The sequence below is a fragment of the Oratosquilla oratoria genome, chromosome 18, assembly GCF_046742065.1.
Source record: "Oratosquilla oratoria isolate Oo_2021 chromosome 18, ASM4674206v1, whole genome shotgun sequence".
Classification (NCBI taxonomy): domain Eukaryota; kingdom Metazoa; phylum Arthropoda; class Malacostraca; order Stomatopoda; family Squillidae; genus Oratosquilla; species Oratosquilla oratoria.
The window spans coordinates 15,854,425-15,871,966 of NC_134794.1; the positions used below are offsets into that span (position 1 = coordinate 15,854,425).

The 17,542-nt window shown below is 40.1% G+C and overlaps 1 protein-coding gene across 8 annotated transcripts in view; it reads right to left on the reverse strand.

Moving 5' to 3' along the window:
* LOC143035081 (vesicle-fusing ATPase 1-like) overlaps window positions 1-17,542 on the reverse strand; it is a 151,721-nt gene that overhangs the window by 59,948 nt on the left and 74,231 nt on the right. The window contains exon 1 of one of the 8 annotated variants that reach the window (XM_076201594.1): window positions 9,111-9,191. The exons of 6 other annotated variants lie outside the window; for them this stretch is intronic. In XM_076201594.1, coding sequence (XP_076057709.1) covers window positions 9,111-9,125 — 15 coding nt within the window. In that variant the 5' untranslated portion in view covers window positions 9,126-9,191. Of the gene's footprint in view, window positions 1-9,110; window positions 9,192-17,542 lie in introns of those variants that run through there. One more of the 8 variants, XM_076201598.1, reaches the window with a different exon arrangement.

Consider the following 17,542-nt stretch of genomic DNA (forward strand, 5'->3'; position numbering starts at 1 on the left):
CGAGTTATTTGGCACGAGAAACAAATGAAAATCGACCCAAGAGAATTAGGAATCTTTGGCGAAAATATAACCGTCGTTTGTTACCGACACTTACTTCACCGCTGCGGGAAAGAAAAGTGGAGAAAAGCAGAAATGCATAAATTTCATCTTTACCGATTTATTAATTTTTTTTTTACCTTTCCTTTTATCGATATTGCTCTACATTTTGCCTCCTGAGATTTGGCGGAGATGTGCTTTCATCCTTCTCTTTAATGATCATTCTTATTTGCAAGAAAGTCTCCTTTGATATGTAAATGTTCTTATTACCAGTGCCTTTTAAGATTTCAAGGTGAAAATGTTCCATTCTTTCCTGTAATCAGGAATTATTTGGAAATCCTGTGCCGTCTCCTGTGATGTGATCTTCCTTTATCTCTCGCGTATTTCGCTCAAGGGTGACAACGGGTGGTCATAAGAATTTTTCGAAATTATACTAAATCTGTTTCATACAACAAAGCGTAAGAAGTGAATTATTATTATTATTATCATTACTATTTATTATTATTGTTAATATTTTTGTGTGTGTAAGAATTCCTTTGCAGGGGACCATTCTCGGAAGCGGACCATCAAGCGACGCGAAGCGACATGACGTCACCGAAGTAAATAAAACCCACCGTCCAGGACAGAATTTCGCAAAACATCTCAACAAGTTCTTTTGCAGATGCACTCAGTAAAGATAATCAAGAAGGAGGGGGGATAGCGGGAGTGAATGAGTGAGGAAGGAGAGAGAGAGAGAGAGAGAGAGAGAGAGAGAGAGAGAGAGAATCATTTATAAAGTCCTCCTCCCTTGTTTCAAACACTCTTGAATGTTTGCACGCTGGTACCTTGTATGTCCTACTTTTTTAACGTATAGTTGGCAACATTTCCGCCTGGACCACTGGGCCGTGAGATATGCCTTATCTGGCAATAGAGCTCGTTCGCTCACGGAAATAGACGTGAATTGCAGCAATATTTAATATGTTTATTTCATATTCACACACACACACACACACACACACACACACACACACACACACACACACACACACAAACTGGTGGCGAAATTGGTACAGTTCCCGGCTGGCACTACGGAAGTCCGGATTCGAATCCCGCCCAGCCTGAAATAATTTCAGTATCTGCCCACTGCCTGCGTAAGAAGCAATGCAGCAAGACACAGCACCTCCACAGCATGACCCACAACCTAAGCTGGTTTTCCTTAACCTATTCATTGACATAGCTACCCTCTCTACAACACGTGCACCCAAGTGTAGTTAATAAAGAAAAAAAGAACAAATCCTTCGGGCCGCGTCAATTTATCATTCATTCGCAACCACTCTCCAATTACACCTATCCCTTGCCCTCTCCCTTTCCTGCTCAACAGGCATGTTCCTTTTACCCAAAACCTACTTCACCTCATCCATCTTATTCTCGGTCTCCCTCTCAAGCTCTCTCCACCCACCTCTGCCTTCCCCACTCTTTTTGCTCTTCTTCATTCCTTCCTTCCATATGCCCAAGCTACCTCAGTATATATATATATATATATATATATATATATATATATATATATATATATATATATATATATATATATATACACATACAGTGTATCACAGCGTCCTTCTGGTGGCTTGCCGATGGCGTGGCGATAATCTGGAGTAGGTGGTGCAAGTGTAAGTACTGGTTCAATGCAAGAGGGAGGGAAAGAGAAAGTGAGTGAGGGAGCTGGTGGGTTTAGCATCGATCCCACGAGAGAGGAGAGTTCGCTTTTGGGTCTCTGCCAACTTTTCCAACACATATCGATCCTTCCCATCCTGCCAACACTTCTGACGCGTATCCCTTTCACGCCCTTCTGCCCTGCCAACACATGCCTCGATCTATCTCGCCAACACGCGCCTACCAACACTTGCAGTGCCAACAAAAGGCTGGCAACGTCCATACTGCCCTTCCACCGTGTCACAACAAATCAACGTACTTCCACATTTTGGGGCGGTGGCACACTTTACGCATCTTATTCTGGTTGCCGACAAACAATTTTATTCCGATGAGGTGACGTCACCGTACCAAATGGGGTGCAGTACCCAACTGAATAAAATCGTCTGACGCTAACCAGAATGAAGCACCAGGCACTTCTCAGTAGCGAAGGAATTAAGGGTTAGTGATTCTAATTCAATGAACCAAAACTGTGACGTTTTACAATCTGCCGTCAGGCGATTTTATCAAGCTTAGGATACGCCAAAAACAGGTTCTGACGTCACTTCAGTGCCCTTTTCGCTGCGAAGTGTCCCATCTCGCCGGCTCCATAACATCATATGGCGGCAGTCAGAACACAACAATCATCTCAGTCGCAGAGGCTCCCATTACTCTGCCGTAGCGGTTATGAGAGGCATTGTTATAATTGCTGTTGTCATTGTTATCATCATCGCTATTACTGTTGTTATTGCCGTTACTGTTTGTTAATGCTGTTGTCATTGTTGTTATTGCTAACGTTGTTATTATTAATATTACTGTTGTTGTTGCTGTTATAATTTTATTGTTATTTGTCTGGTCTTCCACTCCATATATATTGAGGTCGTGTTTGTATGTTCCCAGCTCCGGCCAGTCTTATGAATATGTGCGTGATGATGACGAAAAGGGAGTAATATGGTGTAAGCAATAAAGGTAGAATACTCGTGTAATCACACACACACGATTCATACACAAAGTGGTATGAATACGAGAGCACACGAGCGAACGAGCGAGAGAACGAGCACGAACGAGTGTACACAAACCTTAACACGAACATGCGATACCACTAAACGTACGATTACACGCGACACCTTCTATAAACATAGCTCAATATTTCGATGTATTTGAGTCTCTGATTCTTTTGTTCGTAATAATATTAAGAACTGGAAGGATATTCTCTGTATATTCAATCCCTAAATAAAAGCAGAGTAGTTCCAAAAGACGACTGAAATCACCAAGAGATACCAAGAAATATAGTTACAAAAGACTACCAAATGGTTTATCTAAACTCCTGTTGCTTCATGAAAAATATAGTGACCATCTACATGCAGCAGGAAGGGCGTCGGAGGGTATCATCTCCCAGGCACCCGTCTCCAAAGCCCATCAACACCCTTACCTCCTTCCAAAGTCGCAGCTTTGAACGGCTGGTATTCGATCCCGGGTTTTATGTTACAAACGTCTATACTTAGGGTCAAGAGGAAGGTGCCTTATGAAAGGACCTTGTGTTTTGGCGGATGTGGACCATTGCCTGGTGGGGATGGTTTTCCTAACCTCTGCATCGTGACAAGGACTCGAACCCGCGTGAATAGCCTCACTACAGGATCTTACACGTGCACTCAGTGTTTATAATGGCGATATCAATTTTACACATTTCCATCAACCTGCGAGCGATCTGACAGCATAAGCATCCATCAACTCATGTTGTCACACAGAATTAATGTTCTTTTGTTACACTAAAATTGCAACTTCAATCCTGGAGACGGCGAGATATGAAAATAACAGTTGATTATGCCGGCAAGAATTTGCTGCTCCTGTCTTAGCGTCTCCATGGTTCTTACTTTGTAAATATAATTCATTTTGTAACTTATCATTTCATTGAAGAACTTGATTTATTGAAAAGTTATTGCTTAAAAGGTAGTTAGTTTTATCGTTTTCTTTATTAACAATCTGCGTCTGATTTTGGAGTAATATTCATGGAACACTTCTATTTGCATCCAAATAACTAGTTGGCAACGGTTTACAATAATCATGTAAATTATTGCTGAAGCTAAATTAGCGAGTCAAGTAAGCTACTCAAAGCTTTAATCGAGATAATTTTAAACATTTTCAATACTGGGGTTTTCCCTCAGCAGAATAGATTTGCCTAGTAGCGAGAAATGCACTCGAATGGATAAATGAGATCCCTGGGTCGACTCGATCTTATGCATTGCTGTTCATTAGCCGCCTGGAGATCACTTCAACACTGAATAGAATCAGTAGGCATTCAATGAATATCACTAATTTTTAGTGTGGGGTCCCACTTGTCTGTGGTTCCATAGGAGTTTATGAACCCCAGGTTGAGAAGCACTGGCTTAGGCTATAATCAACAGTTCTTACCTACTTCAGTGCTATTTTTTTCTTTTATCTCCTTCGATCTAGTAGCAATAGCAAAAAGCAGGCAATTTTATTCAAATCAGAGTAAGGAGTGAAACAGGAAAGTCCATTAAGCGTACTAACGTCAAGAAATCGAGACAAAGAACAAAAGAAAGTTGCTTTGTGAAATGCACATGCATCAGATGATGCAAGGAGCTTCCATTATTCCCCCATCGAATAAACATTAGCAAAAGGAAAGTGTATAGAACTGTAGAAAAGATGAAACCTAACATCGTCAAACAGAAAGCCTCGTACACCTTTAAAGAAAGAACAAAGTCGAAGATCGGGACGAGGCCGGTTGTACACAGATACTCGTACCCACCCCTCTGGAAGAAAGGAAGGAAGGAGTGTGTGAACTTCTAAGGAAGCTATTATCAACTTTGTGACGGAAAAGCTAGAACGCTAAAATGGAAGCAGATTCAATGTACAGACGTGCTGGAGTCTAGGGCAGGGAGTTCAAATTAAATTATAAGGAGATCGAAGCATGGAAGGGTAGAAAAAAATGAGCATCTGAGAAGGGGAACAGAGAGTAAGAACGAGTGCGAACGGGTAAAAAGTGGATACACTGGGGCGGGGAAATAATATATATATAAACTGACGAGAAAAAAAGGCGATAATCATTAGAGGAAAGGACGGAGAATAGAGGGGAAAATCAAAGATGGAGGAAGGAATCTGAGAGATACTGTAAAGCAAAGCAGACGACAGAGAAGAGAGAAACGTGGACAAGGCGGTGATGAAGGAAAGAGAATATATCCGATGCGATCAAGACGAACGAGAGGAAGAAGAAGCGAAGAGAGGGAAGACGAGTGGATGGAGAAGAGAAAGGAAACTGAATGAGAAGAGGCGGATGGAAGCAAGATTGGTCTTCCGTTCTTGGATGGACCAACGGACGCGTCAAGTCGTATCAAGTCTCTGCCCAACCAACCAGGGTGAGAGGTGAGGACGCGGAGATCGAGTCGACTCTGCAGGTCACCGGTTTTGTTGTTGCCATTTTCATTACTCTTTTTCTAGTAACCGTCTATGCTAGGTGTTACTGCAATCTTGAAGATAGTTGTTTACGTAACATTTTTAGGGTATTATGAAGACGTATATGGCACTGATTATTCTGATATGAGGTTCTTACAACAATGCAACCGGGAATGGAGGAAGGCCTGGGGTCGGGTTTTCGGGGGGGACTGAAAGCGGCGGGAAGGTAGGGCTACAAGGCCCCAGGCAAATGTCGTCGTGCAACAAGATTCAATACAATCTTAATTGATGTATGCTTATCATATTGAAAGATGTTTGATGATCAGGATTTTGTTAAAATATTCTTGGTGTAGAGCTGCAGTAACAGTGTAAAGTTTGAAATGAATGTTAGGATGACGAGTGTGGTAACCGTGGGAGACAGCCTGTATGCTCTCGAACATTCTAACCGGCTCTACTGCATCGAAGTACGAAAATGGTTCCTTAGCGAAAGCGACGGTTGTTGCTGTTATCGACTGTACTTTACCAGTGCTTCTATCCTTGTGGACAATATCTCATGATGGTATAATACTATTGTCCAGATAGTTCTATGGATTAGATTTGAATGGTATGGTGTACAGTAGGTCACAATAATGATCGTCGATTATCTAATCCTAGAACATGGAGTTGACTAGATCACAAACACAAAGACGAAATAACTCCTAGAACTCGTTTAACACGTATCGACTTTTCGCCGTGCGCCGTCCACGACACGACGTCGTGGTCTCACATAACTAAGGGTGTCTATGGACATGTGAAAGCATCCATAGACACCCGTTGTTATTGGAGAACACGACGTCGTGTCGTGGACGACGAACGGCGAAAAGTCGATACGTGTGAGAGGAGCCACAGAAGAAATAATACATACCAGCCGATATAGTAACGAGGTGGGTGGAAAGCTCAAAGGGCCACGGAAACACAGACAAAAAAAACAAACTTACGTTAGCTTTGTGTAATAGTAGTTTGCTACACACACACACGCACACACACACACACACACACACACACACACACACACACACACACACACACACACACACACACACACGCATGCACACACACGACTCGTTGGCGCAGTGGTACATTTCCCGGCAGCCACTACGGTGGTCCGGGTTCAAATCCCACCCAAGGCTGAAATAATTTCAGTATCGCTGCGTTGTGAGTCGTTACTCCAACTCTCGTGAGCGGGGAGTTGCGTGTGCGTGTTAGGTCACAGCATTACCCATAGATCGGCCATATACGAGTTCTGAGCTCTCTTCCGGGAGGGAAGTAGATGTCGGTCACAAGTCCAACACGTGATCCAAGACCATGGTGGTGAATCACACAAACATACACGCACGCACGCACATACAACAAACCATCTGCCTCAGAGATGGAAACATAAAAGAGGTTCGAGCGAAGGAAGAACGAAAAAAGAAAAATATTTCCATGAACATCCTCAAACAGAATACTCTTACCAAATTCGGAAAAATTGTCTATTCTGTACGATCGCCTTACCACAATCTTTTCTCAAGCTCCCTATGTCTTTTTTCTTCTTCTTCTTCTTCTTTTTTTGTACCTGTCGTTTGCATCCTCTTACCTCCGGCCCTTCCTTAAGATGAAAAAGAATAAAAGAAATAAAAAAGGAGACAAAGGGAAATAGAATAGGCGAGTCGGTGTCAAATGTCGCTGCAACGAAGAAAGGTTTGGAAAGATGTAGGTAGAGAGTGGCTAGAATACGGAGAAAGTGACGAGAGCATGGAGGAAAATGGTGGGAATACGAGACAACGTGGGAAAACGGCGGGATTATATCGGCAATACGGCGTTATAATTATTTTTTTCTAATATCAGGGGGGGGGGTGGCGGGGATATGGGGGAAATGGCGGGGATATGGGGGAAATGGCGGGGATATATGAAAAATAGTAGGAATTTCAAGAAATTGTCGGGGATTTGAGATAATTGAAGGAATATGAGTAAAGGGTGATATATTTTGAGGTAAACAGCGAAAACACAAGGAAACAAGTAAATATACAAGATAATGATGAAATACGTAAATGAATAAACAAATACTCGCAAAAGGCCGTTCCACAGTGAACGGAACAAAAAAAAAATTCAAATTCAAATGCCTGTTGAAAAGTGTCATCAAGTTTGCTTTAAAAAATCATAAGGAAGAGAATTCCAGAGCCTTCCAGTACAAAAAGAAGAGCAAAGCGTACAGGTTGACTCTTACAAAAGATAATTGGACAACAGTTAAATTTATACCTTGCAAAAGAATCGTTGAACGCATAAATAAAACCTCGCCAAGTCGAAACACAACGGAAATTATTCATTTGCTGGTATTTCCGACTGACGTTCATTTACAGCAAATGGCGAAAAAAAACTTTGGATCATTGAAGATACGCCGCTCCTAATTAGTATCTCCCATCAAGACGACGAAGACTTAAAAAAAAGATAAGGGACGAAGGATAATTAATCTGCCACAATGAATCGATCAGTTCCCGAACAGTGAGAGGACCCGACGCCATGAGGAATGGGAGGGGTTAATCAACAGCTGAGTTCCCGACTGATCATTTTTCAATATCCTAAATGAAAACTTCTGAAAATATTCTTAATGTGAACATATCAGTTGCTTTAAACTCGTTATTATCAAACAAAAGATGAGTTTGAAAACAAACCAACTGAGATGGTTTGCCAAATTTACTGAGATACAGAGCAAACTAAGTAATTAATCTTCATCTCCTTGGTGAACTATAGTCACTGAAAAAAAATCAGTCCAGTAAATTAGATGAAGGATAGAACTATAAGAAACAATTTGATGAAAAGACTGATGGACAAAGCGATGGTGAATGCACTCCTTAAACAAACTGACATAAATTAATAAAAAGTCCTAAGAGACACTGTAATAAAATTTTCAATACACCTTGCCTGTGTAGATGAAGCCTGAGCAAAGGAAAGAATAAAAGGTAAAAATAAAGAAAAAGAGGGTAAAATAAAACACAGAGGAAAGAAAGAACGGGAAAGAGCAAAAAAGGATTAAATAATTATAGGCAGAGAGAATGAGGAAAAGTAGGACGGAATAAAAAAAAAAAGGGGGAATGTTGAAGAAAATAAAGACAAACAAAAGGCAGATACGTAACAGACGGTTGATGATGAAGACTGGCTGAGGGGCACACATAAGTCGCCCGGGAAGAAGCATAACTATCGAACATTACACAACTGTTAATGACGTAATGCGCTCGTACATGCTTGTTTTCTCGTTTGCATACTTTGCTTGGGCATTAATTTATTCCTTTATTATCTTCTTTCTGTTTGTGTTAGGAACTCAAAGGCCTCCCGTCATGTTTTGACATTGTAAAGCAAACCTCAAGGGAAGATGGAATACGATAGACCAGCGTAAAACAGTAAGTAGACAAGAATGTCAATCATGCTCGCTACTAGGCCCAGAGGTATAGTACAACAGGGCTCCGTTTCGTCTGATATTGGCTAGAATAAAATAACCACAACATTGGATTTCTCTACATATTTCTAAGTGATTTACAATGGCGCAGAGTACAAGACACACGCATAGTTTAGTAGACATACGAGGAAATATATTGATGACCGCTATCGATATTACAGAATATTAATTACGTGTTTACATGGCTGTTTCTTGAAACTTCAAAATATACTATACGAAATATCTTCTACGAGAAGCTTATTCCACTTATTGTCTATGCTTGTGGTCACTGTTTTCAGCCTGGTTTGTAGTCATTATGAAAATAATCTTAATTCTGATGTTATAAATTCCTTTTAGAATATTGTCTTTTAATAGGGAAAGGTTAAACCATTTTAAGCCTTTTTTCCCTAAACTAGCACCAGTGTAAATAAAAATTAACAGTATCTATCAAATATAGGCACGATGACAATTATTCTAAGCCATTGAGTTACATAAACAAAGAGATGAATAATTTAAGTTACAAAAACAAAATAAGACTTACTGAGGTGTTATACATAATCTACTTTTCTTTAGAGCAATGAAATGTTTTCCATGTCAACAACAAATCAAGCTTAAACTAAAGATTCTAAGGTTATCCATTATATTCTGACTGATAATGAGAGTACAGGAGAGTTGCCAATGCCAGTAATATTTATACGACTAATAAAAATATATACGAACAAATGAATTTACAGTAAGAACTGTGGCATGACAGAATATACCAACTGGCAAAAACAAAACAGAAAATGTGTAGTTGAAGCTAGTCTAACAAAACTGATATGTACTTCTTTATAAAATAATGGGAGTTGGATCTGGCAACAGGAATGACATGAGCTACTGATAAGCTATGGGCGTACCGTTACAAAATATAAAGATAAGATTGTTTATCTCTGGATAAGAGTGACAGGTAATATGCAGTACCCTAGGAAGGCGGAAGATGATAGTGTCGAGTGTGAGATGCCTCGTAATGGAAGAAGAGATCCTGAATTAAAAAAAAAAAAAAAAATCGGAAAAAGGTAGTTGACAATATTCGGTACTTGAGAGAGGAAAGTGTGTAAAATAATTAATAATTAATAATAATAATAATAATAATAATAATGATAATAATAATAATTCATTAAAACTGAATAAGCAAAAAAATTGAATAGGAAGAAATGAAATTATTACATTGAATAAAATAGATAATAATGATAGAACAAACAATAATGATAAAGTAGGTAAACAATAATGCCAAAATAAGTTACCGATTATGCTAAAACTAATTATAATAATAATGACAATAGTAATAATAATGATAACGACAGTGATTATTATTGATGATAAATCATTATTGATACATACCAATCAGTTCTACTATTATCATTATTATTGATGATGAATCATCATTATTTCATCATAATTTTCATTATTATCTTTTTATTAATGATGATCATAGTGATGATCATAGTAATGATCATGATGATTATGATGATGATTGTAATGATGATGATGATGACAAAAATAAAAACAACAATGAAATTAAGTGCGTGCATGACCCCAGGGCAGAGGAGAGGAGAGAGGGTGAGAAAAGGTGTCCAGAGGAGGTGGGAGCCAACAATGGACGATGAGAAAAGATCTGCAAAGCCAAGAGACACCACAGCACTCTCGCGAATAGAAGAGGAAGGAGGAGAGAAATAGGAGGAGGGGAAAGGAGGAAAAGAGGAGGAGGAGGAGGAAGAGGAGGAGGAGGAAGTAAGGTGAGGAGGAGGAGGAGGAAGTAAGGTGAGGTGGGAAGTATACGAGGCATATAGATTATGATGAGGAACGGGATGAGGAGGAAGTTGAGGATGAGTAATGAAGGAAGACACGACAGCTCTGATATAGAAAAGGAAATGCTTAAGAGCTTGTTGACCTGTTTGTTCATCAATTTTTCATAGGTACCGTCTACTGTTGGCCTAAAGTGCCCCCTCCCCCCCAAAAAAAAAGAGAGAGAGAGAGAGAGACTCAAACAACCTCGCCCATCCAAAACATATTAGCCTTGACGGTAATAAACCATAAAGGTAGCCTACTAACGACACAAACGATGAAGAAAGATGTTCACTAAATACATTCAGATCTAACCGAGACAAAAAAAAATGTGTGTGTGTGTGTCTGTGGGGGGAGGAGGAATTATTGTAGTCTGCAAAGGGTGGGTGTTCAAAGAGTTTATGTCATCATCCAGCGACATCTGGCATCGGGGGATGCGATACGTCACTCGCCCCGCCCACAACCCAACTTCGACCCAAAGAAAACTCCCTGACTCGAAACTCTCGTGGGAGTCGGGTATTTGTGGAGTCTGCAAGAAGTCATTACAGTCAGTTCATTTAACTTGGCAGAGGTTTAACAAGAAGCAAAAATTAAGTTAACGTATTTGAGTTATAAAGGTTTCAAAGAAATACACACATTAAGATCTAGGAAATTTAGAATGGAAAGAGTATAGTTTCCACTGAAGATTAAAAAATCAAATCTTCTACAATTTAACATAAACTTGTATGAGCAATTTACAGACCTCAATAAATCCTATTCCGACTGACACCAGGTAATTTTATTCAGTTTATAAAAGGCCTTTCATTACTAAAGCAACGAGATAGTGTCCTGCCTCTTGGCAAGAGGCTGAGGCTCAGACTGAGAGTCAAACTGAGGCTGAGAATGAGACCGCAAAATCCGGATCTCAACTAAGAAGCCAAAACCTCTTTAGCCGAGGCCTAGAAGGATCCGTGTCTGTGGCAAATAAGCCTAACTCACGCGCGCGCACGAGTGTGTGGGTGTGTGTATGTACGCGCGCGCGCACAAGGTTACGTGCCTGCAGAGGCTTTGAGATCAATCAAGACCCCCTGAGCTGTATGAAATAATTTGTATTAGGACAAAATAGAATATTAGTATATAAATTACCACCCTGTGCAGTATGGTTAACCAGGAAGAATATAGAAACTGTACTTTCATTACAAAGAGATGAATAAAACAGTCTGGCTGCAGCCAGAATAAAATCAAAATCCACACGAGTGCGGAAGCGGTTGAAATACTTTGCTGCGTTCAAACTGGGTGAAACTGGTGTCACATTTTCGATATGTATTAAGATATTATATAAAACAAAATTTTTAATCTACTTTATGGACGATACAAATTTCACAAAGCGTAGAGCCTAGTCAGCAGACTACTACTATTTCAAGTCGATTGTCTGTGACACAGAAAAAAAAAAAAAAAAATCAAATACGTTTCACCAGTCTAGGGTTGCCATGCGCCATGTTTGAGGCGCCGACTCGAACGCACCCGTTGTGTTTTTGTAACCGTCTCGCGCCCGCAGCTGAGTAAGGCGTGCTTTTGTCGTGCATCACACGACCTTGTATGATTTCTTTTACACTTACTGACATGCTTATTAGATTATTATTATTAATTTTCATTCTAACTTTGTTGTCTATGTTATCTTTATATTCTGTAAAGTTGTTTACACTGTTCTAAATCTCTTATTTCAGGGTGAATCTGTTTTCATAGCTACGAGTACAAAACGACAGAATCAAGGAGTTCTGATCGACACATACAAGGCCCAGATAATTCTGTTTGAATTGGTGTCCCCTTTGAATCAAATGACCTGCTCCCGTTTGTAAAGTGCCTTTGATGTGACGCTTCATTGGGCTAAAGGTAAACAGTATTACAACCGTGCTTAATGGTACAATATATGCAGCAGAAAGTTCTAGAAGCGAGGAATTGACTTCTGCTCCAATAAGCATTACATTTGCAGGCATAAGGTATACAGATATATTCAGCTATATTACATTGTCCTGATGATACTGATAGTGTTATATTATGGGACACACTGCATAACATGTAACATAATTTAATGTAATGTAGAAATCCTATATAACTCAAAATATCATGAATCAAATAAATAGATAGATCATTCAGCCACTTTTAGTCCACTGCTAAACATACGCCTCTCCTAAAAAGTTATATGAATTACAAGACTGAACCAAATTTTCCTATGTCAACCTAATAATATTCGCTATTTCATCTCTCTGGTCTTTCTTTCCCACGCTTCCCATCTCGAGGCGCCCAGTCAGTAACATACATACTCCATATCTCATATCTCTTTCTGGGGAATTTGCTTGCCCAATTTCACTTCCTCTCTTTTATCGCCTCCACAATATCTTTCGCTCCATTCTGTTCTTTTACCCAAATTTCTCCTCTTCCCGTCTATTAACATTACTTCCATCACTGATTTCTCATTTCTGTCTCTACCATCAACAGTCAAGTCTCGCATATCATAACCGGTGCTATACATTATACACTTCCACGATATCCAAGTCAAATAATGGACCAAACAAAAGTCGTTGATAGTCGACGACTTTAATGCTAAATTTGGGATCAATACGACAGGTGAATTGCATGCTGGGAAGATTAGAGTAAATGAGAGGGACTAGGTAATTTTCAGAGAATTATAACATGAGAATAATGAATACTCTTCCAAAATAATGAAAGTCGTAAATGGACTTGAAGGAATCCAGGAGGAGTTAGCAATATTACTGTTATAGATAGATACAAGTATTGACCAGAGAATTGTAGGTTTCACAGCTAGATTACACTTCATAACCGAGAGAAGGATTACATGAATCTTCGAGGAGAAACTAGGCTTTCCGAAAGTGGAGAATAACGAGAAGGAATTTCAGATTGAAGTTAAAAGCATATCAAAGCCACTAAGTAATAACAATGACAGCATGGATGTAGTGAATATAGAAACTAGAGAAATAAAATACTTCAGGTAAACAAAAGATTTAATTAAAAGAAGGACTACGCAGATTAAAAATCAGAAGGGATATAAACAGTCAAAATGGAAAATCATATCAACAAGAGGCAGAGATCAGAGAAAATAAAGAAAAACATGGGTCATATAAAGTAAACTATTCGGAAAGGTAAAAGTATTAAACATGAAGAGCGCAGGCAAACTTCTGGGTAACAACAGATGACTTCTTAGAAAAAAACAAAAAACAAATAAGGATAATATTAAGTGATGATTGAATGATAAAAATATGTAAATCATGATATAATACAATACATTGCAGCACAATATATAATACAATGTATATATTGTATTATGTTAACAATTGCATGCACTAAACCCTATTATGCTCCCAGTTCTCTTTTCACTCCCTCGGTTCGTATGTACTGCTAAAAAATGTCGTTTCTTCCATTGGAAGGAGGGGAATCTTTGTGCTTCAAACGAACTGCCGATAAAGGTATCAAAGCTAGACAAGTGCCCATGCATATGTACACGTACATATGTGTGTGTATATATAAATATATATATATATATATATATATATATATATATATATATAAACATATTTATATAGATATATATATATATATATACTCATATTTATATACATATATACATGTACATAAATTGTGTATATATAAACATTATATACTTATATACACGTGTAAATACCCATATGTTCATATATGCACAAATACTTGAATGCAGCAAGTGATCTAATGAAAAGAAGGATTATAATGATTAAAAACAGGAGGGACGAAGCAGAGAGAACCGAGCTGGAAAAGCTTATCAATAATAAAAGGCAGGGATTAAAGCAGAGGAAGAGAAAGATAGAGATATGGAGGGAACCATTCGGAAAGGTAAAAGCACTGAACAAGCTCAGCGTAAATTAGATTTGAGGAGGCAGAAGATGTCTACGAAAGACTGAAAAGGAGATATTAAATACAGAGACAGAATATTAAAAAAAGTACATTAATAAAAAATTTACTCCATAAACGATACAGTTTAGCTAGTAAATTCATCTGTAGGCAGGTATTAGTGGCATGCCAGAAGCTACAAGTGAAGAAGTTACATTTGTTCTGAAAAGTCCGAGACATAATGAAACACCTAGAGAATGAATAGATCTTCTGAGAGACACAGGAACAGAAGCCTATTGTAGGTGAACCTGACTACTTTATTACACAGTATATACGCAAGAAAGACACTCCTGAACCATGGTGTAATGCTACAATGATTTTACTTCCCAAGTAAGGCCAGAAAGTTTTTATTAACTCCAAACCAATTAGTGTTATCAAACGCATAGTTTTCCAAAAATCTTATAAATAGACCAAATAGGTTTTTAAAAGACGAAAACCACCAAGAGAATAGGCAGCCTTTAGAAGTGGATACTCTACTATAGACCATCTAAAGGCAATGAATGAACTCAATAAATCCACAGAATTATGTTAGCTTTCGTTGATTACAAAAAGGCCTTTGACTCACTGGAACATCTGGAAACAATTGCATAATGATAAGCAGAATAAACCTAGAGTAGAGAGGCAGGTAAAGGGATGGAAAATGCAATGTGACACACTTACCCAAAAATATATAAATACATAAATAAAAATAAATAAACCAAAATAAATGAAAAAAACAAAAGTTGATTTTATGGTAGTTGCCGTCAGACTATTTTATCCTGTTGAGGGTGCACCATTGAGCGAATATTACACACTTTATATATTTCATTATAGTTAAAGCCAAGCCATTCTATTCAATCTGGGTAAGGCAGCCGTTCCGTAGTCTTTATCGTGTGTGTGTGTGTGTGTGTGTGTGTGTGTGTGTGTGTGTGTGTGTGTGTGTGTGTGTGTGTGTGTGTGTGTGTGTGTGTGTGTGTGTGTGTGTGTGTGTGTGTGTGTGCATGTGCACGTGGAAATACAAGAATCTAAGCCTGAGTTTATTCCTGACTAATTTCACAGACAAGCTTTTTCACAATCATTCATAATCATATTGATACAGATCTACTTGATATAATATATCAAGTAGATCTGTGTTTGTGGGATTGAGTACATATATCATATATGTACTCACTCCCACAAACACACAAGGCCCTTTAGAACGAAGGGCTGAACGTGTAAGAGCTCTCTCTCTCTCTCTCTCTCTTTTTTTTTTCTCTTTTTCTAATTTGAGGCTTTTGCGAGGCCTAATGTGAAACTCGAGTGTGATGAAGCCGTCAACCAAAGTCCACAAAAGCTTTGAATTAAGGACGAGACGAGACTGGAGGTGACGGGGAGTGGGGTGGGGTTTATGAGTTACGTTAAAACTTTATTAATATCTATTTGTTATTGTCTATTATTATTTGTTTATTCATTCTTATCATTTATTAATTCATTACATATTAAGAATTATCATAACTTATCTTTGCCTATTATTATTTACCTGTTTATTATTTATAAATATTCTATTTATTTTTTTATCTATTTTTACTTATTTTTGTTTATTTATCTTTGTTTATTTTTTTCGCATTCAGCCTAGTTATGGACCAAAAGGTCTCCTGTCGGCATGCTCTTCCTTCGTAATTATTTGTAATCCTTAATCCCCAACAATTTTGGGGGAGGGGGGTGGGGGGTGGGGGAGTAGAAATCATGGTAAGTAGTCAGCGGTTAAAGGAGCGGTTTGAGTGCACACAAACATACACAGACGTTTACACACATACACGTGCACACACACACGTGTACGCATACACACACACACACACACTCATATACACACGTCTACATATACACATCCCCACGCGCGCGCGCACACACACACACACACACACACACACACACACACACACACACACACACACACACACACACACACACACACACACACACACACACACACACACACACACACACACACGTAAACACATGCACAAACAAGCACACACAAACACAAACACACATACAAAGCGTTTGACGCGGTATGTATGCATGCACGATAAGGTGTGGGGAGGGGCGACCCAAGAAAGAGGACCCGCGGTCTCGGTCGAGGCTGAAAGAGGCCTCGCTCGAGGCCGAAAGAGGCCGAAAGAGGCCGAAAGAGAGCGACGAGGACCACAACCGGTGCCAGGAAGGACAGGTAATGAAAAGAGGAGGAGGAAGGGGAGGAAGGGGAGGGACAGAAAACCCAAGTTGTGTTGAGGAGAGAGAGAGGGAGAGAGTGTGGGGGAGAGTGTGGGGGAGAGAGTGTGGGGGAGAGAGTGTGGGGGAGAGAGTGTGGGGGAGAGAGTGTGGGGGAGAGAGTGTGGGGGAGAGAGTGGGGGAAGAGTGTGTGGGGGGGAGTGTGTGGGGGAGAGTGTGTGGGGGGGAGTGTGTGGGGGAGAGTGTGTGGGGAAGAGTGAGAGTGGGAGAAAAGGAGAGTGGGAGTGGGAGAAAAGGAGAGTGGGAGAAAAGGAGAGTGGGAGTGGGAGAAAAGGAGAGTGGGAGAAAAGGAGAGTGGGAGTGGGAGAAAAGGAGAGTGGGAGTGGGAGAAAAGGAGAGTGGGAGTGGGAGAAAAGGAGAGTGGGAGTGGGAGAAAAGGAGAGTGGGAGTGGGAGAAAAGGAGAGTGGGAGTGGGAGAAAAGGAGAGTGGGAGTGGGAGAAAAGGAGAGTGGGAGTGGGAGAAAAGGAGAGTGGGAGTGGGAGAAAAGGAGAGTGGGAGTGGGAGAAAAGGAGAGAGGGAGTGGGAGAAAAGGAGAGTGGGGGTGAGGCAGGAAAGGAGAGTTGGAGTGAGGGAGGAAAGGAGAGTGGGAGTGAGGGAGGAAAGGAGAGTGGGAGTGAGGGAGGAAAGGACAGTGGGAGTGAGGGAGGAAAGGAGAGTGGGAGTGAGGGAGGAAAGGAGAGTGGGAGTGGGGGAGGAAAGGAGAGTGGGAGTGGGAGAAAAAGAGAGAGGGAGAGAGGGAGAGAGGGAGGGAGGGAGGGAGAGAGGGAGTGTGGAGGAAGACACATGGGGGACGGCTGACAGGAGGAGGAGGAGGAGGCTGTCAGAGGTGGCGAGAGGAAGGCATTAGCTTTGGGAAAAAGAAAATTAGATGGTAGAGAGTTTACACCAAGAAGCGCTTGGCACCCACCTATGCCCTGGGTGCCGCTCAGAGAGCTTAGAGAAGTCGTTTCATTCGAGGAAGGAAGAGGTGCTGG